General features: G+C 47.5%; 2 protein-coding genes across 2 annotated transcripts in view; both read right to left on the bottom strand.

Annotated features, from left to right (window-relative positions):
• The window catches only part of OVCH1 (ovochymase 1), a 29,367-nt gene extending 15,463 nt beyond the window's left edge, over positions 1-13,904 (bottom strand). Inside the window, 13 exon segments of the mRNA XM_050709798.1 lie at positions 800-893; positions 1,913-2,043; positions 2,219-2,359; positions 3,217-3,270; positions 3,273-3,343; positions 4,398-4,518; positions 5,639-5,831; positions 6,378-6,532; positions 7,614-7,642; positions 7,644-7,707; positions 9,147-9,319; positions 12,085-12,182; positions 13,890-13,904. Of these exon segments, the coding sequence (XP_050565755.1) occupies positions 800-893; positions 1,913-2,043; positions 2,219-2,359; positions 3,217-3,270; positions 3,273-3,343; positions 4,398-4,518; positions 5,639-5,831; positions 6,378-6,532; positions 7,614-7,642; positions 7,644-7,707; positions 9,147-9,319; positions 12,085-12,182; positions 13,890-13,904 (1,339 nt within the window).
• A 3,589-nt stretch (positions 13,905-17,493) lies between these two features.
• The window catches only part of TMTC1 (transmembrane O-mannosyltransferase targeting cadherins 1), a 151,239-nt gene continuing 145,929 nt past the window's right edge, over positions 17,494-22,803 (bottom strand). The window contains exon 20 of the mRNA XM_035550707.2: positions 17,494-22,543. Coding sequence (XP_035406600.1) covers positions 22,403-22,543 — 141 coding nt within the window. The 3' untranslated portion in view covers positions 17,494-22,402. The remainder of the gene's footprint in view (positions 22,544-22,803) is intronic.

The following is a 22,803-nucleotide window of genomic DNA, read 5'->3' as shown; positions in this document are numbered from 1 at the left end:
ATTATTTGGTATTTAAAAAAAAGAACATCTCCTCATCACCTGTCTTTTGGCTCACATACACGCCTATAAAGAGTTAGCCAGAATCCAATTCAAGTATCTTCACTTCTGAGCACCACATTGCTTTTCACCTTAAATAGATATGCTCTGCTAAACTGAGTGTGGTGCCTGGAAATTTATTTTTTTTTAAAAAAGCTGGAGTGTTACAACATGCTTTCATTTAGTCCAAGCAGGAAGAACATCTGGAAATACAGATATTCAAGAAAAGAAAATTAAGAACATTTCACTAAAGATTTTCATATTGATAAAACTGAAGCAGATTTAAAGTGAAGAATTAGAAAAAAATATTTCCTTCTGAAAGCATTGGAAAGTGATGCCTCAGGTTAGCAATTTTTCATTAGTGGAATCTCAACAAAATTAGCTGAATTCATAAAGAATTCACGTCCATTTCAGTGGAATTAGACACCAATAGACAGCCATGCTTTTCGCTCTGCCTTACTTTGAACATTTATCTTCTTAATGAATCTTAGAGCAAAATTGCCTCTTTCTCTCTCTTTTGATAGAGATGCAGAGCAGAGATCTAATCCAGCAGCACACTTGTGTGCTCTGCTAGCTCTGTCTGCAGCAGGACACGAACCATAGTCCTGCACCCAGCTCCACAACACCTGCCTTGGTGTCCTTGGAAATGCATAGCCTCAACCAGGACATGGGATCTCCTGTGCCAATGGTACCCTTGGCCATGGTGGGCAAGACAGAAGCAACACAGCTTTTTTCTAATTTGAAACAGAGTATTCATGCTCACCCAGCTGGTTTTCCTCTTCTGCATCACTGTAAACATTAACAGCATCGTAAATACAGCCTGGGCTAAGTTCAAGGGCAAAGTCTTCAAACTCCAGCTGCAAAGAGGACAAGCAAGAAGGAAACATCAGGAGTGGAGTAATATCTGAAGCACTTAGCCTTTTTAACCTTGAGCTGGAGAAAGATTATGTTTAGGAATTTGGGCATGGTTTTTCTTGTCAAACGTGTCACACTTTGCATCAAAATGGCCTGTGGGCCACCTTGGCATGATGATGCTGACTGCTCACCCTTGTGCATGGCTACAGACAGGACTGCAGAGGATGCATCTGGCCTAAGCTTTGCCTTCTTCAGGGATTTCTGCTGTTTTGTACTTTTGAAGGGTCAGTGTCCCACATGGAACACCCTTTCAAGAGCTTTTCCTTTAAGCACAGAGAGTGGGTGCTTTTTTTGTTTGGTTTGTTTTTAATCCATACCACAAATTCTCACACTGACAGAGCAGTGGCAACCCAAAGAATAGGTTTTCATACCCTTGAGCATCACTAGGTTTAATATAGTTTTCCAACCCTTAGCCAAGGCAGTAGGGGATGAAAGATGTTGCTGCTCTGAACAATGTAAGATGGCACTGTGGGACAAGCTCAGCCGGATGCTTGCTGCACACTAGGAGTGACATGCAGTAAAAATAAAGAGATGCTGCTACTATGAGTGGGAACTATTACACACAGCCCATGCGTAACAAGAAGCAGATATCTTGGTATAGGGCTAAGGAGTAGCTTGGGGGTATTGACACTGCTGTGAGGAAGAAGCTGGCTGTTGTTTGCAACATGAGCTCTACCTCCCTTTTACCCTCAGAACTCTGTGCTGGACTTCAAGGCAAAGCTATGCAGAGATGGTATTGGTGCCTGCAGACCTGAAGCACTTACAACAGTCACAGCAGCTCTGCACACAAGTTCAGAGGTGATGCCTAATTGACAAAATATGCCCTGCAAAGAATCAGTGACCTAGAAACCTTACAATTCGCGGTCTCGTGTGTCTCAGATGTTCTGGCAGGATTTTATTGAATCACTCCTCTGAACTGTTCTCAGTGCAGAGGTTTAAGTGCAGTTTCTCCTTTTATTACCTTTACAGCATACTCTACTGGAGCCTCAATGAGCCAGTGGCACTTGGTGTTCCTGGGATACAAGCCAGGGTAGTTTGCAGAATCAATCTTCCCCTCTTCCTCCAGCATTGCAACACTCCCACAGCCCGAACCTGCAACACAGACCGAGAAAGGAGACAGCTTAGCAGCTGGGATTACACAGCACTTTTAATAAGCTCACACCAACAACTTGATTTTTAAGGTTGCCAGGCAAGCTAAGGATAGCTTTTCATTTTAAAAGGGTCAGAAAGGAAAGGAGAGGAGTTTCTACAGTGTAGGCAAGGTCACCTGCTTCGGACTCCTTATGGACAGCTGTGAAGGTGAGTTCAAACCCACGGCCAGCATTGCTCCCATCAGAAACAAATGTAATGGTGGCCTGGTCCGACTCTATCAGCAGAGGGGCTGGGAACACGTTCCCACAGACTTTGCCTGAGGGAGACAAGGATTTGGTGGTAAACGTGAACAGAGCACACATTTATTCAGGCAAATCTTGCAGTGATTCATTAAGCTGGATCCCATTACGAAGGTCTCGTCTCACACTGAATGGGGAGACTGTTCAGCCTTCATTACCTATAAATTATTTAGAGGATGTAGAGAAAAACTGAAGAGATGGGACTTCATCCAAAACAACTGCATGAACAACCGAGTATTTCTAGAGGATGAATTGCATGGACTAGGGATGTTAGGCTATTATTAGCACATGGTCATTAGTACTAAGAGGGGAGAAGTAGTCAGTATTTACTTGAAATATTTATCAGTTCAGTACTAAGAGCACCTTACAAAGGGACAAGAGGTCCCTTCTGTTTTGGTCTCACCTCTACAGTTACTTGGTAATTTGTATGCTTGCTGTGCCATATAACCAGTTTTGAAACAACAAATAGCCTTTCTGAGCTGCATCTCTAACACACTTGCTGGCAGTGCTAGCACATCAGAAAGTCACCCGGATATGCACCAGCCAAACAAAGCTAAACACTCAGTTTTCTGTGCTACCCATGGTCCATAGGAACAAAGCAGGTATATAGGAGACAAGGCAGACAGGGCACAGAGAATTATGTGCAGCTAAAAGGCACTGTTGAGACATGTTAGCCCACCACACTACACTAGAAGCGAACATAAATATATGTCCCTCAGTTCCACTTGTCCCACTCCATTTGGGATCACCTCTGCCTTGTTAGATTCGTAGCACAAAGAAAGGCTTCTCAAAGCCAGCTAGATTTGCTGTTCCTTATGACAATGAATGAAATTATTCCCAGTTCTCCTCACATCTCTAAAGCATCCAGACTTACTGATCAGCTCTCTTCTGCTTGAGTAGAGGGACACGTAGTCACGGTCACATCCAACTCTACATCTAATTTAGTGAAGTATATCAGGATGATTTTCTCCTCCGGCACTGTTACGTTCCAGGTGCACAGGCTAGAAGCAAGCAATAGTAAAGGCATGTATCTGCTTGGCTGAGCCTAGCCCTGGTCAGTCCCTCCTTGGGCTGGGAACCTCCAACAACTACCTTCCTGCAAGCATGCACCAGAAGCTGACAACCGAGGTCACCAACTCCACTTCGTAATGTTATTCTTATAAAATAATCTATTATTATCATCTGAGCAGAGAGTTACCAATAGCAGAAGAGTGCTGTGAATTTGTTTGGCACTAGGGAGATAGTGATCCTTCCTTACAGTAGTGACAGCTTTGTGTTGTGCTAATGGCACCACCAGCCCAGCTGATCTCATTTCTGTGCCTCTTGCAAGAGGCTGAAAGCTTCTTTGTGTGAGCTGACACGGATATGGCTGGACCACAAAAGGCACGACAGATCTCTAGCCAGCCACAACCATTTTGTGAGCAGGGCTCAGACAGAATCTGTTACAAACAGATTTTGTGTCTTCCTCTCCTTGCAGCATTACCCTGCCCAGTGAGCGTAGCTGGGGCTTTGCATTGCAGGCATGTATGCCAACAGCAACAACCTGGCAGTCCTGCATAACAGGTCAGCTTTACCGCAGCAGCCAGCACAGCCCTCTTTGCTTCTCCCCAGTCACAGGGGCCTGGGTGTGCACAGAGAAACCTCAGGGAAGAGGTGGGATCTGCCCTCCTTCCAGCTTCCTGGTAGCACTGCCAGGCTCCCTCACCCACTTCCCAGAGTGCCACCACTGAAGGTCCCCCCGGTTTCATCAGGGTGGTGGCATTTGGACGCTAAGATGGAGCTCCTGCCTTTAGCAACACACAGGGCAGGTGCAGGCAAGACAGCAGCTACTTTTCAGCCTCCTGCCCACTCCCCTACTGCCACCATCAGGAGATCCCTCCTGCCTTTGTTATCCTGAAGCTCCTTGGAAAGTTCTTGCTCAGCAGAGTGCTGACAGCACCATCAGTGCTGCTGCCTCCCTCTCTCCCCAGCCGAGCTGCTGTGAGCTGGGCACTGCCAGCAGCAGTCAGTGCCTCCGAGCCCTGGGCAATGCTGCAGTGGGTGCCAAGCAGATACCTGTTGTTGGGGTAGTCATCCTCCAGGGACTGGGGGTACCGAACACGGCCGCTTTCTCCAGAGACCAGTGTGCCTTGGGGACTGCACTGGTCTGGCACAGGAAGGGGGCTTAGCACGGCAGCTAGGGAGAGAAAAGCATCATGGCACTATCAGCCCAGGCACAGGCTATGGCACTGCATTTCTTTCAAACCAGGAGTGCTTGACAGAGTTGAAAGAAACCTCAGAAGTTAATTTCTTTCCCAAAATCCTACTTAAAAATCTCCAATATTACAGGATTTGTGCTGCCAACACACTGGGCCTGCATTCATTCACCCTGCTAAGAGCTGACGTGCCTGCTCCAAACTTATTTTTAATTAAGCACCGTTTTTGTTCCATCCTTCATTTTCTATGGGCATTTGATCCATGTGGATCCCGATAGTTCTGCTTTGCAGAGCCCTATGCAGCTGCTTTGTAGCCACGTGGCTTCTACTCCTTGCAGTTATTGTTCCCAATTAAAAGGCACATCCTCAGCTGCAGACAGCCCCACTTTGAAAGCACAACCATTAAGGATCCCTAGCAAAGCCGTAATGGGTTGGGTATTAGTTAACACCAACACCTCAGCTTTGATGGCTGTGACAGAAATAACACCATCTCCTTAATAACTTGCATTAGCACTGTAATCATCTGTACAGGAAAATACAAGTGGCCTGCAGGGAGTGTGTGCCCAGACCTATGCCTGGCTCTAAAAGGCACTTGTGATAAGCCGCTACAATTGCGGCTCTCAATATAGCACACCTCTTCCCATGTGCATTCAAAGTTGTGTTTGATTAGGAGACAACCCCCATCACTCCTGTGTGATGTTTCAGGAGCACAAGAGCAGCTCGGGTCTGGAGCTGGCTAGTGCTCAAAGGGAGCTTTATTAGAGCAGGACTGATGCACAGCACTCGGGGACACCTCTCCCAGCTGGGAGGGCTGCATCCATCCAGGAACAGGGCAGCTTGAGTAGCCTTCTGCTCTTCCTTCAAGGGATGCAGAGGCCAGATCTGCTACTACATCAAGGTTTACGAAGGGGGAAAAAAAAGTCTGCCTAAACCTTTGGTTTTGCAACAGCAAATTAAAAAAAAAAAACAACTTTGCTGCTGATGCATCAGCTGGAAACTAAAGAGGAGTGCTGTGGGTGGAGCAGCAGGACAACATGAATCCCTGTGGTGCTGAACAGATAGAAGAGGAAAGAGCCTTCTGGTACTCATGCTTATACCTACCGGCTGCCATGTGCTGGGCAATGAAGTCCATGACTGCAGCCACCCAGCAGAAGACACCCGGGGAGCCCCGAGCCGTGGTGCTTCTCCTGCTGGCATCCCATCCTCTGGCACAACCAACCCCCCAGGACACCACACCGGCCAGCGTCCAGGTGCCGCCAGTCCTCAGACATGCAAGGGGCCCTCCAGAGTCACCCTGTTGGGGTGGAAATGTGCCATTTTCCCCTATGCCAACAGCAACAACCTGGCAGTCCTGCATAACAGGTCAGCTTTACCGCAGCAGCCAGCACAGCCCTCTTTGCTTCTCCCCAGTCACAGGGGCCTGGGTGTGCACAGAGAAACCTCAGGGAAGAGGTGGGATCTGCCCTCCTTCCAGCTTCCTGGTAGCACTGCCAGGCTCCCTCACTCACTTCCCAGAGTGCCACCACTGAAGGTCCCCCCGGTTTCATCAGGGTGGTGGCACTTGGACGCTAAGATGGAGCTCCTGCCTTTAGCAACGCACAGGGCAGGTGCAGGCAAGACAGCAGCTACTTTTCAGCCTCCTGCCCACTCCCCTACTCCCACCGTCAGGAGATCCCTCCTGCCTTTGTTATCCTGAAGCTCCTTGGAAAGTTCTTGCTCAGCAGAGTGCTGACAGCACCATCAGTGCTGCTGCCTCCCTCTCTCCCCAGGCGAGAGGAGGCTTGCAGATGGACAGGCCAGGCCTGCTGCCCAGCAGGAGCCTGTGTGGAGGAGCTCTTACCTTGCAGGCATCCCTCCTGCCGTCGGGAAATCCTGCGCACAGCATGGAGCCCTGCACGGGTGGCAGGTCCATGGCCCTCAGCAGGGCACTGCAGGTCAGGCTGTCGATGAGGGGCAGCTCCACTTCCTGCAGGACGGGAGCCAGCACCCCGGCCCCTGTAGGAGTAACCAGGCCATGTCCAGCACCCACACGACAGCTCGTCCCTCTGAGCAGCACCCTCATCCCCTGGGAGCTGTATCCACCCCTTCCCTAACACCCCACACAAGCAGCCGGGGGTCCAGCACTGGTCACCTGCCTGGGTCAGTGATGTTCTGAAGCAGTTTGGGACCACCTAGCAGAGGCACGGAGCTAGACAAGTAACGCATTGGTGTGCCACCCACCAATGCAGAGAAGAGTGCCCCAAAACAGGGCTGGAGAAGGCCGCTCCGCAGGTGGTCAGGCAAACAGACACTGCTTTCTTCTCCCAGGTGCCCTACTACAAGGCTGGAGACTCTCAAGGGCCAGGGCAAAGCCCTCAGCTAGCTGCTAGCATGGGTGACCAGCCCTGGCAGCGAGATTGTGCGCTCTCTTCTGGGAGGGCTGCTAGGGTGTGGGGGGACAGGCACATCTCCTCTGCATCTCCTCTACTGTGGATGAGCCCCAGACCACAGGGGATGTAGAAACGCAGCTGAGCTGGGGAGGAAAAGCAGCGGCTGCTTGCCTCAACTGTTTCACTGCACCCTGGGCTCCTGAGAAGGGTTTCAGACAAAGTATCACCAGTAGCAACTCCTGTACCTATATATTCAGGCATTTTCATCTCCATCAAAATCTAGTAAAACTCAAGCAACTGGAATTCCTCTGAGGGAACACTTTTCTGATATCTGGAGGAGACATGTAAAAGACAGCATATGTATCAAGTACAAAGGAACTATTCCCACTCTTGTAACAACAGTTCTGCTTTCAAGAGGCTCTGATATACCTGCATGAATATGCACAGCAGCACTGCAGAGTGCAACCTTTGCTAATGAGCACCAAGGTCCCATGCTGCAGGAAAATGCTGATCTGCACATCTCTACCAGGTGATGGTGGTGACAAGCAGAGGAGCCCTGATGAGCAACACAGTACTTTAATTCTCCACCTGACAGGAGTCACCTTTTTTTGCCTTGCTATTTCTGGAAAGAAAAAAAAAAAGTCTTTCCCCTATTCACTACCCTTTCTTCCTGCAGCTGTGACCAGAGGACCTGCCAGTTTACTCACCCTCAGACACCTTGCCCCAGCCACTTGTCACACAGTGTCCCCACCTCGAAGTCTTCATCCCTGTGGGGGAGGCAGATTGGCTGGACCTCGTCCCCTGCGGAGGAAAGGGTGCACAGATGAGCACACAAACTCAGCGCTTCCAGGAGCACATCTGGTTTACAGGTATGAACAGCACCCTTCTTGTTGCACTATTTCATATTTTCCCCTCCCCAAAACACCTCAGTCACACGTGGGTGTTTATAGACTAGACATACAAACTGAAGTTAATCACTCATAAATGACTTTGTACTGAGACATGGCAAATTCAGAAAGTTCAGGAAGGTAGCTAGCTACACCACTGAATGTTAACTTCAGCAGAAGCATACTGGGGAAGAGGAGGAACAGCATGATAGGGAAGAATAGGGAAGAAGAAAGCACGTTACCCCTACATCAGTCTCGCACAGCATGGGAACAGAGCTGTGCTTGGGAAATTCTTTATACCATTCTTTTCCGTGAGGACCAGCGCTGATCAGTATCAGAAAAGAAGGTATGAAGGCCATTAAAAATTTGAAGGGCTCATCTCATTACAGAACACGCTCATATTGGCTAGTCTTTCCTTGTCATTAGCAGAGAAATGGATCACAATTCTCCTTGGCTGCCTTGAAGGGGCACTGGTAGTGTTCAGCCTTCAAAAGGGCTTGGCAGGGAGCCCTGTCATTTCTTTCCAAGGTTGTCCTTAGGGCTTCGATGATGTTGAGCCCAGTTCATGCCTACAGACACCAGTTTAGCTGCTGTACAGGCACAGAGGCAGCCCTCAATGCAGCCTTCCTCAAACTGACTGTCAGGATGCCTGAGCCCTGAAACAAATGCTTCTTGGACCTTATTTCCTATATTCCTGCCATTACAGGCAAAACGTGAGACTACCAGCATCCGAGCCAGTGATCTGAGAAGTGACAGAAGGTTATTTTATGTTGGCTGATCTGCCATCTGATGGTCACAGTCAGGCATGGCCAGTTGGCTGTAACTCAGCAGAGCTCTACATAATAGCTGAGGGAACTGCTTTTGAAAAGTGTAGGAAGGGAGATTTGTACTACTTTCCTAACACCGAGGCCCTAAAATTATCTCCAGAGGCTTTGCCTTTGCCTGCAGAAGTGTTTAAAGCAAGCAGGTTTTAATCCAGCCTGCATCTCAGTGGGAGGACCCTCGCAGCCCACTGCTAACAAACTCCCAGGGGTCACAGCCAAGAGGAAGCTGATAGCTTTCCAGCAGCTCACCAAGATCCAGCATCAGCACAGCAGGGCTGAAGGAAACAGCACTGGCACCACTTGTATGAAGGGAGCACAAAGGCACAGGGGAACCTGGTGCACAAGGAAGACATGGGCGTATTCGGAGCACAGACCCTGACCCAAGGGACAAACTTCGTGACAATTAATCAAAGTCCCTTCAGATTAGACTAGAGTTAACCTGACTGTGTTACTTTGATGAGAATTAAAGGCAAAACTAAGGGGACTTTCACCACATCAAGACCCCTCCACCCCTCAAGCTCCCGCTTACCAAAGCGGGCTGGGTGCTGCAGGCGCAGCACAGCCACGTCACAGTCCATGTAGTGCAGCCGGTTGAACCCAGGGTGGATGAACACATGCAAGACGGGGATGCTCTGCTCCTGCCTGTCCACCCGCTGGAGGTGATGCTCCCCCACTGTCACCACCAGGCTCTTCAGGAGTTTCCTGATAGGAAAAAAAGTGCCAACATGATGCAGGAGAGGGCTGCCGTCACAATGCACAATATTTCCTGCAAGGTCCCAGTCAGGCATGGGTGCTGCAACCCTGCAGCGTGCTCCTGCACTGGGAACTGGACTTCCAGCTGGGCTGACTTCACTACAGCAGCCACACAGGATTCACTGATCTCCACTTGGAAAAGCTGGACTTTTAAATGGATGAACAGGCTTGTTTCATCTGTTATCCATCAAACCAGCCAGCACAGAGCTGCCAGAAGATGTCCCAGCAGATTCTACTGCAGCCAGTCTGGATGGGAAAAAGGACAGTATCTGTTGCCTTGGGCCTCACCCAACCTCTCCACTGGTTTCAGCCCTGAAACACAAAGCACAGCCCTTGTTACCTGCAGCCCAGGATCCTAAATGCACATGAGGAGCCTCAAAAGCAATGGGAACCGAATGCCAGAGTAGTTTTGGCCCCATAAATCCTCCATCCTAATTTTGTTATCAGTGCATTGAGGAGATGAGCAGAAGCAGACAATGAAGAGCTGTTATGATGTTTTCAGACAGCTACACATGGATTAAATTAATGCTAGACAAGTTTATGCCCATTACAGTTTTTTGCATATTTTATAAGCAATATATTGTCACAGTTAAACTTAGAGCAATCAGCTCCAGCATAGTCAAAGCCATTTACTACGTCTTTTAGCAATTAGGTAGTTATGCTATCAGAGCTGTCATACCCAATAACTAGAGGGACAGTAGAGAAACTACACCTCTGAGTACTACAGCAAGTGCACTGAAAGCTGCAGGGTGGGACAGTATTACCCGTGATGGGACACATGAACTGGGCTCACAGATATAGCAGCGGGCACCACCAGGAATACCCAAAACAGCCACACAATTCATCTTTGTTTCAGCTGCCAGTGTCTCATTACAAACTCACAGTGCAGGATACAACACAGCAGCAAGCTCATCTTGAGATCTTCACAATTAGGGCTGATTAAAAGGTCTGCCTGCACTACTGAAACAGGACAAAACTCAGACCTGGACTGACTGCCTCTTTTCTCCAGCCTACATTCATCTGGGAGTCCAAAAAACCTCAGTGTGCAGACAAGAGCTTTGAAGCCTATTTATTACTGATTTATAGTAGTTTTGTGGGTTTTTTGAACCACCTGCCCTCAATCTCCTCTACAATCTCCATGGCATTATAGCCCTTCATGAAAGTCCGACTGCTGTGAATTACACCGTGCTATTTCAGCCACACAGCCCTCAGAGGTGGCAAATCCAGGCAGCCTGGCAGGTACACACATTAAAGCTGCCTGCCTTCAAGTGTGGCACCAAGCCTTCAGAATCAAAGCATTGGGGGAATTAGGGGGTGGAGGTGTTCAGTGCAAGCCTGCGCTTCAGTGTTTTCCAGTAAATTAAGATACATATAGATATATTTTCACCTAGGGAAACCCTTCTTCTCATTTTCTAATCACTTTCAGACATAAGTAAGCTGAGCTGTGTCAGTGGGTTCATTAATCTCCAAAGACTGTTTACTGAAACTGGAAAGTTGCTGCATTTCCCAGCAATTTCTGGCACCCAGAACTGCCTGGCAGTGCAAATCCCACAGTAGATGGGAACACAGGAACAGCATTAGCAGCGTAATTGTTGAGAGTAGAAGAACCAGCTAGTTTCTTACTGCATATAGGAACAAGCAGGTGTCTTGCCCATTAAAATTTTTATACCACAGCAACTTTGTCATCATTCAACATCAGTTCTCAGAAGTGATGCTAAAGTTCAGTAAGAAACAGATGTGAAACTGACTGGCCTGCCACTGCAGTATAATGGATTAAAAAAGGGCTGACAAAGGTGTCACATATCATTGTCCCTGCCCATTAAGAGGTCTTTAGCATGACCTGTGAAGTTGGTCTTGCATTAGAAGTACAGAAGCCAGTGACTGCTATGAGAAATAGGACAGATGCCAGGGCTGCTTTTACCAGGAAGCTTCACTGCTGCTCCTTCTGTCTCAGAAATGCTTCTCTGGATGCTGGCATCCAGAGAAAATGCTTCTCTTAGGCCAGCAGTCTTTTAGAGACAAAGCTCTTAAAATCAGCAATACAAGCATTTAAGAAGAATCATGGTGACACAGATCTCCCACACCCTGATATGTGCCCCAGGGCTGCCCACACCGCACAGAGCTCCCAAGTACAGAAATGGCCCGGGCAGCAGGGACAGGACCCAGGGGACAGCTGTCTGTCCTCTGCAGAAGGACAGGAAAACAGTATTTTCCAGAGCACCGACATCTGTGAAGGGAGGGCACCACAGTAGCAGAGGGTATTACTCTGCAGCAGGCCCAGTAAGGTCACTCTGGCACTGTGCTGCAGTGACGCACACGGGACTCACATCACTAAAACCTTTCGGCTACTCTTTGTAGTTTCCCCACACAAATATATAGTTATTTGCGCTGAACAGGACACCTGAATTTGAGTTGCAGACTCCCTGTGCTGGGGAGCCCTCTCCTCAGGCTCTGGGGACAAGCATGCAGAGACCGAACGAGAGCAAGCAGGGTGCTTGCTCTCACAAATCGCTCACAGGCCCATGGCCCCATAGTGACACGTCCCATGGAGCTGGCCATAGCAAAGCACTGGCCCCTCTCGGCCCCACAGGTGTCTCTTCTGTTCTCCCTGACCAGCAGGCTCCACACCTGGGCCCAGGAACCCCTTCACTGTCACAACAGGAGCCCAAGTTGTGAGGTGTTTCAGGAGTGAGAGTCAGGACAGGGGGACTTACTGCTCCAGGTTGACCACGCAGTGAGCAGCGGTAATAACCACGTCTTCTCGGACCAGACTGCCGCCACAGGTATGGAAACGGCCCAGTTTGAGGGACACCTTCAAAGAAAGGGTCAGATATCTTTTAGATGAGGTGACTCCTGTTTCTTACCAAAATGAGGTCAGAGATCAGCCCAGCCCAGAGAAGTCATTTCCAAGCTGTGGCTGACATAAGGCCTTCAGCCCCAGCAGTATTTGAGAGGAACGAAACCCTGGAGCACCCCAAAACAGAGCAGATGAGGCAGAGGTTCCACTCCTCTTTATTACTGCTGCAAGAGCATCCCCAGAGCTTGACACTACCCAGGGATCCAGAGGCATCCACCTGATCCCAGCACACTGCTCTCTCCCTATGCCACACTTCTCCTCCTAAAAGACCTTACTACCCTTCACACTACTACCCATATACAACTCCAAGCTTCTGCATGTGTAGGGACTGGTTTTGGGGAAGAGGGAGGTGATAAATACCAACTTTCCTCTGTAGCAGGGCACCAGAGAAGTGTCTGTTCATCCTGCCTGCTTCTGCAAACTCTGTACCATAAAACCCATCAAACCCACAAAAGCTCTACAGCTGCATCAGCTCATACCAGCCAGAGATCTTTTCTTAACCATTAGATTAGCTTATTCTTCCCCACTTCTAGAGGTGAACAGCCTAAAAAAGCAGGCAAGAGGGATTTTTTTAGTGCATTTTCCACTCCTGAGCAAGCAGTGTTCAATGACTTGAGGAGGAAAGAAAGCTTACTCCAGCTTCTCCTCCCCCTTCCCCATGACTGAGGGAATGCACTGCCACTCAGACCTGCCAGGGCTGTCCCCCGGGCACCGTCTCTCTTCCTCCAACAATTCAAGAGAAGAACCCCAGCGGCAGAACATCCTCCGGGCTCTCCAGATCAATGGGACGAACTCCACATTTCAGACCTGCAGTGAGGACAGAAACAAGAGTGCTTTGCAGTGAGGCAGCCCCCACATGCTCAATTGTGTCACCTCAAACCCTTCTGGCAGGTGGGGAATTAACAGGGCACAAATCCCAGGTGTCACAGTTTTTCTGACTCCAGTCTGAGCTTCAAGCTGAAGGCAATTATATGGAGGTAAATGAAAACACACAAACTGCATTTCTTGATGAGAAGCTGATGTGTGCAAAACTGAGGTATCCTGCGAGCTGCTTTCTCAATGTGTGCACAGTCATAGAAAAGCAAAATTAGATCTCATCCAGTAGTCTAGTTATGCTTAACAAAATGCAACTGGGACTTAAAAAAATAAGTAACAAGTGCAACAGATTATAATGATGTTGCCTGACTTTATTCAAAGCTGATTATTTCAAAGCTTCCACATCTAAGCAGTGCCCTGCAGCGCTTAACCAGAGCAACTAAAGTCATCATGAAAGATCTCATCTCTGAATCGAGCTGGCCCAGCGCTCAGTCTTGGCTTCTGTCTGAAACAGATTGCAAGGAGACAAAGCTTTCCCACGTTGCTTTTGGCACCAACCGCGCCTTAGAAATGTGGACAAGGAGCCCAGGGAAAGTTTGACTTAGAGCTGAGGCCAGCCAGGGTTGGCTGGGTCTGATTAAGTTTTAGATGCTTCATTGAACTGTGCAGTTGGAGATAGATGTGTGGCAATCCCTTAGGGTTCCTGGGAAGAAGCATGAAGGGAAAAAACAGCACTCCTCACCCAGTTGGGTGTAACATGCACACTGCCCAGCCCACCGGCTGGGTGGAGGAGGATGGGGAGCACTCCTTCCATGCAGAACACGGTCATCACAGCACAGGTCTCACCCAAGGGGCCACCATGAACACTTGGGGCACAAAGAGAAGGAACTGACTCTAGATGTTTGTACCTGAGGTCTGCTGCTGCAGGCTGGGTGGTTTTGGAAGAGGGATAGCTTCAGGCTTCTGGCTCCTTTGCTGAGGAGGGGATGGCAGCTCTTCCTCCACACCCTTCACCTGGCCTCTGCCTGCACCCGGCAAAAACACGCTGTTGACCACTCCTGTCCCATGTGTTTCTTGTGGTAACAAGCCAATAGGAGGGGTCCCCTGCCCCTCCCAAGCCAGGAGGCAAGTTCTTTTCTCAGCCATTCAAACATAAACAACATACTGCTCATGATTTGGGAGGTATTGCACCATGCCTGCCCTGGCAAGAGCCTGGAGTAGCTCACTGGAGTCACCAGCAGGGTGGGCCTGGATCCAAAGTGTTACTACCTACCACAATGCCGCCCCTCCAGCCCTCCCTTTCACTTTGGCCATGTGTCCTTTGTGTAGTCTTGAAGGCTACTTGCTTAACCTTCCCACCAGGATGGCAGGCACTAGAGAGCCTACCAAGCTCTCACACCACCCTACCTGAGCGTCAGTGAACCAAGGAGCCCGCATCTTTTTCCTCTACCCACAGAGCCACCTCAGCAGCAGCCGTGGGCACTCACACCACAAGGCTGTGGTGATCCTCACACAACTCCTGGTGTACCACAGCTCTGGAGGGGCTTGGAGCTCTTTGCTGCTGCATCCAGCCCAGCCTCTCTCCCCCTGCCTTTTTATACAACATTTTATCGTATTCCCATGTCACTTCTCAGCCTCCACAGTTGGCCTCAGAGCATTTATTACCACAGAAAGCTCAGTCACAAAATCAGATACAATTTTCTAAGCCATTGACCTGGACCAAGCTCTCCCTAGCCCCTGCTGCTGACTGGCTTTCCCAACAAGAGACTGTGGTGATTATTGCTATAGCAGCAAGACTACTGCTGAAGTAGAAAATAATAGACTTTATCAGGGAGGTAAATGATGGAGAAAACACTCTTCCCTTGGATCAGGGCGGGGGGGGGGGGAAATAAACAACATTAGCAACAGAAGGATCAGCATCATATTGGACCAGGATGGGAGGAATAGCAGTTAGTTCACTTTCCTATTTCCTGCTCCAGCTGGGCAGATCTTTTTAGCACTAGCTTCATTACTAGGAGAAAATTACTTGAAGATCACCATTTTTTCTCCCCAGCATGACCCCCTTCACAGCCTGCCCTGCGCTTATTTTCCCCTCTTACCTAAAAGCATTCCTGAAATAATTTTTTTACGTGGGAGCAGACAAAGAAATATAAATATGCTAGCCACTCCATGAGGACAGCTAAGAAGGGTTTGAGAACATGCTGCTGTTCAGTGCTCTCCTAGACGCTTCTCTGACCAGACTGCCCCAGGGCCACCAGTTAGCAAACTCAGCAGGACCAAGCTATTGCTTGTCCTTTCCCAGCCAAAAGGGCCACACCACAGCTGAGCAGCCTGCATGGGGAAAGGTTCCCTTGCTGCCGCAACCAAAAGGGGGAGCACAGCAAGCACCACCTAGATGTAGAGGGTAAGAAAAGCTTCCGGTCCCAGCAGTCCAAAGCCACCGACCAGAGGTGAGCACACCAAGCTCCGAGAGGGTTTATGAAAATTGACTGGGTACATTCACTTATTTGGTACAGAAGCACATCACACAGGCTCACTGCTATAGCCCCACACTGTGGCAGACTCCCTGCAGTCCCTGTCCCCCAGCCCACGCACAGGACTCACCACACTGAGCAAGAAATGCCACCAGCAGCAAAAGGAGCCCTGTTCCTACCATGGCCCAGGGGAAGGCCCAGGGGAAGTGCCTGATGCCAGAGCCTTGAGCCCAGGCTGTGCTCTACCAGACAACAGGGTCTCCCCCTCCCCAAATTAACAAGCCCCTTTAATAGCTGAGGGGGCCAGTCAGTTTTGGCAGGTGAGGCTGCAAACCAGGTGGGTTTAGAGGCTCTCCAGCTATGTCTCACTGGAGGTCACCAGCGCCCTGGACTCTCCTGTTTGTGGTGGACCACCAGGGACAGTGTCAGGGTCCAACATCTCCCTCACCATCATCACCAGCCCTGGAGTTGCCTCAGCCCTTGTAGTTTGAAGCAAATCTCACTTGGTTTTGCAGGGGACAGTTGGTGCAGGCAAGGGTGATGCAGCCAGGATCCTCACCCCATGGGCTCCCTGCCTCCTCACCCAGGCCGGATGGGAGGAGTGCACCTGCAGGGCCGAGCAGAGCAGTGCAGGTGTCAGGAAACGTGGGTCTGATGGCTGTGTTTGTAAGGCATGGTGGTGTGTTTACCTCTCCTAACCCAGAAGGCTTCAGGTGAGCTGTCTGAAACATCCAGCAGCTTCTTGTCTTTGGGGCTTACAGAGAGGCTTCAGGTAGCTGCCATAAGCATGAAACCTGATCTTTTTTACGGGGAGGACCACTATCCACATGTTGCAAGAGCAAACAAGGCACAGAGCTGCCTTTTATTCTTAGGCCAGGAACTGCAGAGCCCCAGGGTGCTGCGGTGCCTCCAGGCACGCAGGGCCCCATGGTCACCCACAGCAGTACGAGTGGCTCCAACCCACTGCAGGAGCTGCTGAGCTGTCTGGGGGCTGCACGGCCCTGCCTGCCCCCTGCTGCCTGGGCCACTGTCCCCACAGGGCACTGCCAGCCCTGCAGGCCAGCAGGCAGCAGGAGCCTCCTCTCCTCAGGTAGTAAAAGCGATGGCCAACTATTTCTGCAAGCAGCAGAGGGAGATGTTACCACCATGCTGTATTCCTTGTTCTGGAGAGAGACAATCTACACGCTGCTCCACAGGGAAGGATCAGGGCTATGAGCTGGTGGTACATCTCATTTCTGCAGCATAACAAGCATCCACCTGAACAAAGGAGAACCTGGGCAGGGGGGCACTGGGTAGCAAGCTGTTATAAAATCCTGCACTGCCTGGATCTGGGAGAACTCCAGGGTGTACAGGCTGTCTTCAAAGTGAGTGTGCAATTCACCTTCACGCTATAGAGGGCTTTGCACACACCAGGATGTCAGGAAACACTATGGCTTGTGGTCAGGGCTTTCAATTTTCTTCCTGGTCCATTTCCAAGAGATGTGTTCATCAACATCATGTATCCCCTGAGAGAACCCAAGCCCCGGGGAAGCATGCAGGAGCACCTAGGGACAGCTGCCAGGAAGAAAGGAATTAGAACAAAATGAGTTTCTTTTTCCTTTCTGTTCTTTTTTTCTCTTTACAGTCTACAGGCTTAACTTTGTTTGATACATTTCCGACAGATGTATAAAGCCCAACACGAGGAGCTTATATGAGCATAACAAGTCCAAGTCATCAAGACAATGTGCAAGCATCAGCCCCCATCATGTTCAGGCTCCAAAAAATGCTTGCTCTAATATTTTTATATGGCCAGACTCAAATACACACGCTGTATAGTTGCTCCTATGTGAGCAATCAGTTGGACTCTTTGAGGACTAAAATGTAAGGCAGCAGGAGTAAGAAACTTAGGCCTTTCCACCTCCAGAAGAACTTCTCATGGCTGGTCCTAAGGAACAGACTGACCTCACAGCCAACAGAATAAAACCAGACACGCCACATACTTTTCTTACTTTTTATATAAAATAGACATTTACATACATTTTCTTTTGCAAAGACTTCAAGCATAACTCCTTTATGTGAAATCTAGCCATAAATCCCACAGTGAAAAAAGCAAAGACTTTGCAAATTCCTGTACCACTGACATACATCCAACTGCTGCTAAGTGTGAATTTATTTTTGAAAGATTTGTAATCCGTGGGCTGTTTTCTTAATTTTTAAAAAGATATGCACAACTGATTAAAAAAATTAGATACAGAAATAAGAACCATATGAACAACAGCCAATGCAAACAACTCCCACATGATAGGAACACGCGGTGTGACATCCAGTTCAGGCAGAGATTTCTACAGTAATACAGTTGTGGAAGCCGTAACTTTTACAGAGGATACCACCGGGGGTATTTTCCAGAAGAAAAATTTCAGCAAGTCAGTACAAACATGGCAATGAGCTTTTGCACAAAGTTATTGAGATTATCTGAAGCAACTTTGCCACACTGAAACACTAGTGAATGCCAAGCACATTTTCCTTTTTTTTTTTCCTTTTTTCTTTTTTGTTTTTTTATTTTTACTTTTTTTTATATGTATATATATAGTTTTGCTGCTGCTGCTGGGTTTAAATGTACGTGAAAACAAAGTGGTGCATTTTGAAATTGCTGCATGAGACTGAAAGTTGGTGAAAAAAACTCGTAAGAGCTAATTTTTTCTAAAGATTGTACATAATTTCAATATATGAAAAATTGAAATTGAGCACTTGGTCAATTTAATGCACATACAGTTTTAGGAGACTTAAGCACATACCAATTGTTTTGCTGGTCTGCAGGACAAATGGGGCAAAAAATCATATACTTATATTCTAAATGGCCTAATCATTAAAATTGGAATGACAATTACCTTCCTTAACCAAATATTATACACCATCTTTGCCCTGGTTTCCATAACTTCTGAGAGCTTGAGATGTGTTTTTAAATAGTTTAAAGGGTGTCCAGTCACCCCTGCAAGTTAGGCTCTTTATTTTGCATTTTTTGACTTAGACTTCTTACACCCACGTGCATGCACACACACCTCATCCTCATTGAGGTCTCTGGAATTAAGGTCATTTCCACTGCATTCACTTACTGTTTGGCCAAGACAAGTTGCCTGTACATTTTTAGGAAAATCTAGTCCAAGCAGTCTATGACAGATAGAAAATACACCCAACCCCACCCCGCATCATTTATCCTGAGGGATGGAAAAGGAATGGAAGAAAAGAATGCTGGACCTTAAATAAGCAATAAAAATAAAACAAAATCCATCAGCTGAAAATGTTATTCATGGGGAAAGGAAAAACACAACACAATTACTATGTTTTTCATTTAGGATTAAAATGCACAGTGAGTACACAGGAGCCCTGTCTAACCAATTTTGAGTTAATTCTCCACTTTAATATTGGTGAGCATTGAAGTTTAGCCAATGCAACTTACACAAAGAATGAACTCTCCTCCACTATGGAGAGCTTCAGCCATTTATTAATTTGTAATCTTTGCTAACCGTGCAGTGCAGTTGGCAGAAAACAATGTATTTATAATTGATTATTTTATGAGCCACGCAATGCTAGAGGAAGAGGATATTTCCTATGATTAATTTGGATAATATCCAGTTTATCACAAGGTAAGTTGCTCTATTTATCTTTCACAATAGTATTCCCTTTTGGTGGAGGTAACCCGTTTCATATTATATTCCATTGCTCTGCTTTACCTACAATAAATCTTTCACAAGATTAATGTCCTGAACAAACACAGCATTTTAGCACAGAAACCAATGAGACAGGGAGTCAGATCAAAACTTCACAACGGTTTAACTGCTTTGGTAGCTCATGGCCTGAATCATTCTCCAAATACTCTGCCAACTCACAGACCATCATCCTGCATAGCTGGGGTATAAAGTGCTGGTTCAGGAACACAGAGTTCATTAATGAGCACTCCTCTCTACACAACTACCATAGACCCAGCTCAAAAATGTGGAGAGTGAGCCTTTCATCATATAAACATAACCCAGTTCAGCTGGGATTATCCTACATGGATACGTTATCAGCCTATTTCAGGAGAGCGGATGAATATATGACATGCCTTCCAATCAAACTGCGTCCCTCACTGGAAGGATGGTATCATCTTTCTACATTATTCTGCAAGTAAGACAGCATTACAAAAATGGTAATCCTTTCCCAGGATCTGGGAGCGGGCACCCAAAGTTTGATCATACACGTGTGCCAGGTTTCTGAGGCCAAGATGGCTTTGATTGTTTTCTAGGACAAGAACGAGACAATTATTTGTACCAGGTCTCTCAGGAAAGACAAACGAAGCTTTAAGCCAAAGTTAAAAGCACAAAACCAAGTCACCCCCCCTCACAAAGCATTGCTATAAAAAATACAACTTCTTTTATATTTGAAAAAATATGTGTAATCGGCCACAATTTAAAGCCACACTGCTGTGTGGCTTGTAGAATATATAGTATTTATTTAATATATCTTTATGAGACGAACTTTATAGCTGATACACTTTTTAAATGAGACATATCTGCCCTAACCACACAGTATCCCACAGGGCTCTGCTGGTGGGACCCCATCTCCTCCTGGCCAGTCTGGCAGTGTTTGGGCTGTGAAAAGCTGCTCCATGCAAGGCGCCCCGTGGAGCGCGTGCACTGGGAACCTGCAGAAATGTTGGGTCAGTAAGCCTACAGCTTTAAAAGTTGTGCAACAGGACAAGAGCTGCTGATCCAGCCCCAAGTCCTCAAACCCACCCTCAGCCACCAAAAGGAAAGTAGGCAGCTGAAAGAGAGAAGGGAAAATCCACCAGGAAAAGAATTGTCTTGGTCCCAGCTGCTCCCTTGGAATTAATGAAGCTGGTTTGAAGGGAAAAAGCCCAGAAATCTGTCAGCACCTTCCCCCATGAAAGTTCTCTCCTTCCCACGACCCTGAGAAGCCAGCCCCTGCCCAGCTGCCCGCACTGGCCGATCTCCTGGGCCTTGGCCTTATGTGGCTGGAGGGACTGGTACCCCACAAGTCCAGCCTCACCATGGCTTCAGCTGGCACCCAGGCTCTGGCAGAGCAGATGTCTTTGCCAGCGTGGACTCCCTCTCAGCACCAAACGCAGCTGCCATATGTCAAAAATTTGATCAACAGCAGCAGCAAGACACTGAGATTTTTAAATGAAGCCAGCAGAGCCCCCAGCGCAGTGTCCCATCACACAGTGAATTAATTCAGAGCTTGCCAAGGTGCCACGGCCAGCACCAACTGCACCTGGGTGCCCCATGGGTCACTGCCACGTGGGCTTTTCCTGGCAGATGTGCCTCAAGGCATCGCGTTCTTAATCTGAACTCTCTGATTAGTAACGCCAAACCCTAGGCTGCTCTTCTGCAGGGACTGGGCACAGCCAAGCTCCATACACTAAGTGTTTCAGCAGTTGCCTGCTGTAAGGGGAACCAACTGATAACCTACCCTGATGTCCAGACGCAAAAGCAGAGGCACCAAACACGACCTCACCAACCATTCACACTTTCTGTAAACGGGTACAAACTCTGGTGGAAACACCAGAAGTGTTGTTACTATGATGAGTTTGGTCCAATGTGCTCCACAGCCATTTGCTTTAGAAATAGCATCGGGGGAATTATGCAAGCACACCTTTGTGCTGCTGCATTTTGCTAACTTCAGAAAATGCAAGTCCCAATGGCCAGCCATGTGGCCAGCTGTGAATGACACTGCCCAATTCGTGTAAACCAGAGACAATATATTAATTACTTGACTATAAGTTAAATAAATAAAGCTCAAAAATAAAAGCCCCAATTCTGAAGAGAACTTGTTTTCCCACTTCAGTTTTTAAAAATATAGATTTATGACTGATCAGCTATAGCTCATTTTCTGTATCTTTTGTGGGAGGGGGTGAGAACACTTTGACAAAGTGTTTTGTCAGTGTTATCACCATAATGAGTGGGCTTGGTCCCTGCACACCCATAAAAATCCTCCTTAGTACCTTCCCAGCCTACCAAATCATCCCTAATCTCTCTGTAGCTTTGCTTTACCTCCTACACCAATCAATTAGTTGTTTTTTGTCTTGTTTTGTTTTACTGGAGACTGGACAGGAAGACAAGTAATCCTAGAGTTTCCCACTGCCTTTAGATACTTCCATTTTTCTCAGAGTTATAATTATTTGGCCTGCAGGGAGAGAGAAAAGGGTAAAGCCACATGATTTTTGACAATATTGATATCATGAACCGGAATTATTACCAAATGACTATCTTACGAGTAAAACATTCAGCTGAGGTTTTCGCTCAAAGGATCTTTTGTCCTACTTGTACAATTATCCTACTAGGGTGATATTCAGATACTATTTTCCCTTTCTTTAGAATCATTTTCAAATCACATTTAGAGCTGTATGAATGGCCACCTTTTCCTCACCATCAACCCCTTAAAAACTTTTTATGTGACCATTAGGACAATCTTTCCTGGCTCAGATGGATCTGGCAACACTTGCAACGAAGCCCATCAGCGGTACTTTCTGTGGACAAGGTGAGACTGTTTGAGTAACAGGAGACGCTACTTCACCCCACTGCAATGAATGAGTGCTTTGTCCCCATGGCTTCCCCAGTGATAACCATGATATTGGAGTTTTATGTCCCACCCACACTCCTGGTGTGATTAAAATGGGTTCAGCCTAAACATAAATCTTGAATAAAGGAAGGTTTTCATTTGTTCTCCAGCATGTCCCGCAGGAACTGAGTGCCTCCTGTAACTTTGGTCAAACAAGCATGCATTCAAAATTTGCCTTCCATAATTCTGAGTCCTGTCAAAGTTCCTTCAGCATCACTTCAAGCAATAGGCTTCCACCGCATTCTTCGCCAAGGAGCACGAGATTCTTTCCACTGGTGTGACTGAATGCTATGTCTGATCTTTCTCCTGGACTTCCTGAAACCGTTTTTCTAAGCGATCCAATTTGGCCAGATTCTCCTTCAGCAACTTGCTGTTTGGAACCAGCTGCAAAGCTGTCTCATAGTAGGCACGCGCAGTGATGTAGTTTCCCTACAAAGAAAATGAGTGATAGATCTCATTTACATTCCCTGACATCAAAAGTTCATTGCTTGGCAGTGGTGAAGACCATACTATGAAGAGAAAAATGTTTATAAAACTTGACATTATTAAATAATGGGAATACTTCTTCATTATGAAATGGGTCACCAAGTACTGTTAGTGTAAATTCAAACCAACACATATGGCACAAAGTAGGTTTACATTTTTATATTATATTGTATCAGAAGAGTTAATTTTACTCAGAGACAGGA

The sequence above is a fragment of the Cygnus atratus genome, chromosome 1 (assembly GCF_013377495.2).
Source record: "Cygnus atratus isolate AKBS03 ecotype Queensland, Australia chromosome 1, CAtr_DNAZoo_HiC_assembly, whole genome shotgun sequence".
NCBI classification, from domain to species: Eukaryota; Metazoa; Chordata; class Aves; order Anseriformes; family Anatidae; genus Cygnus; species Cygnus atratus.
This window is presented reverse-complemented; position numbering and strand designations above follow the sequence as displayed.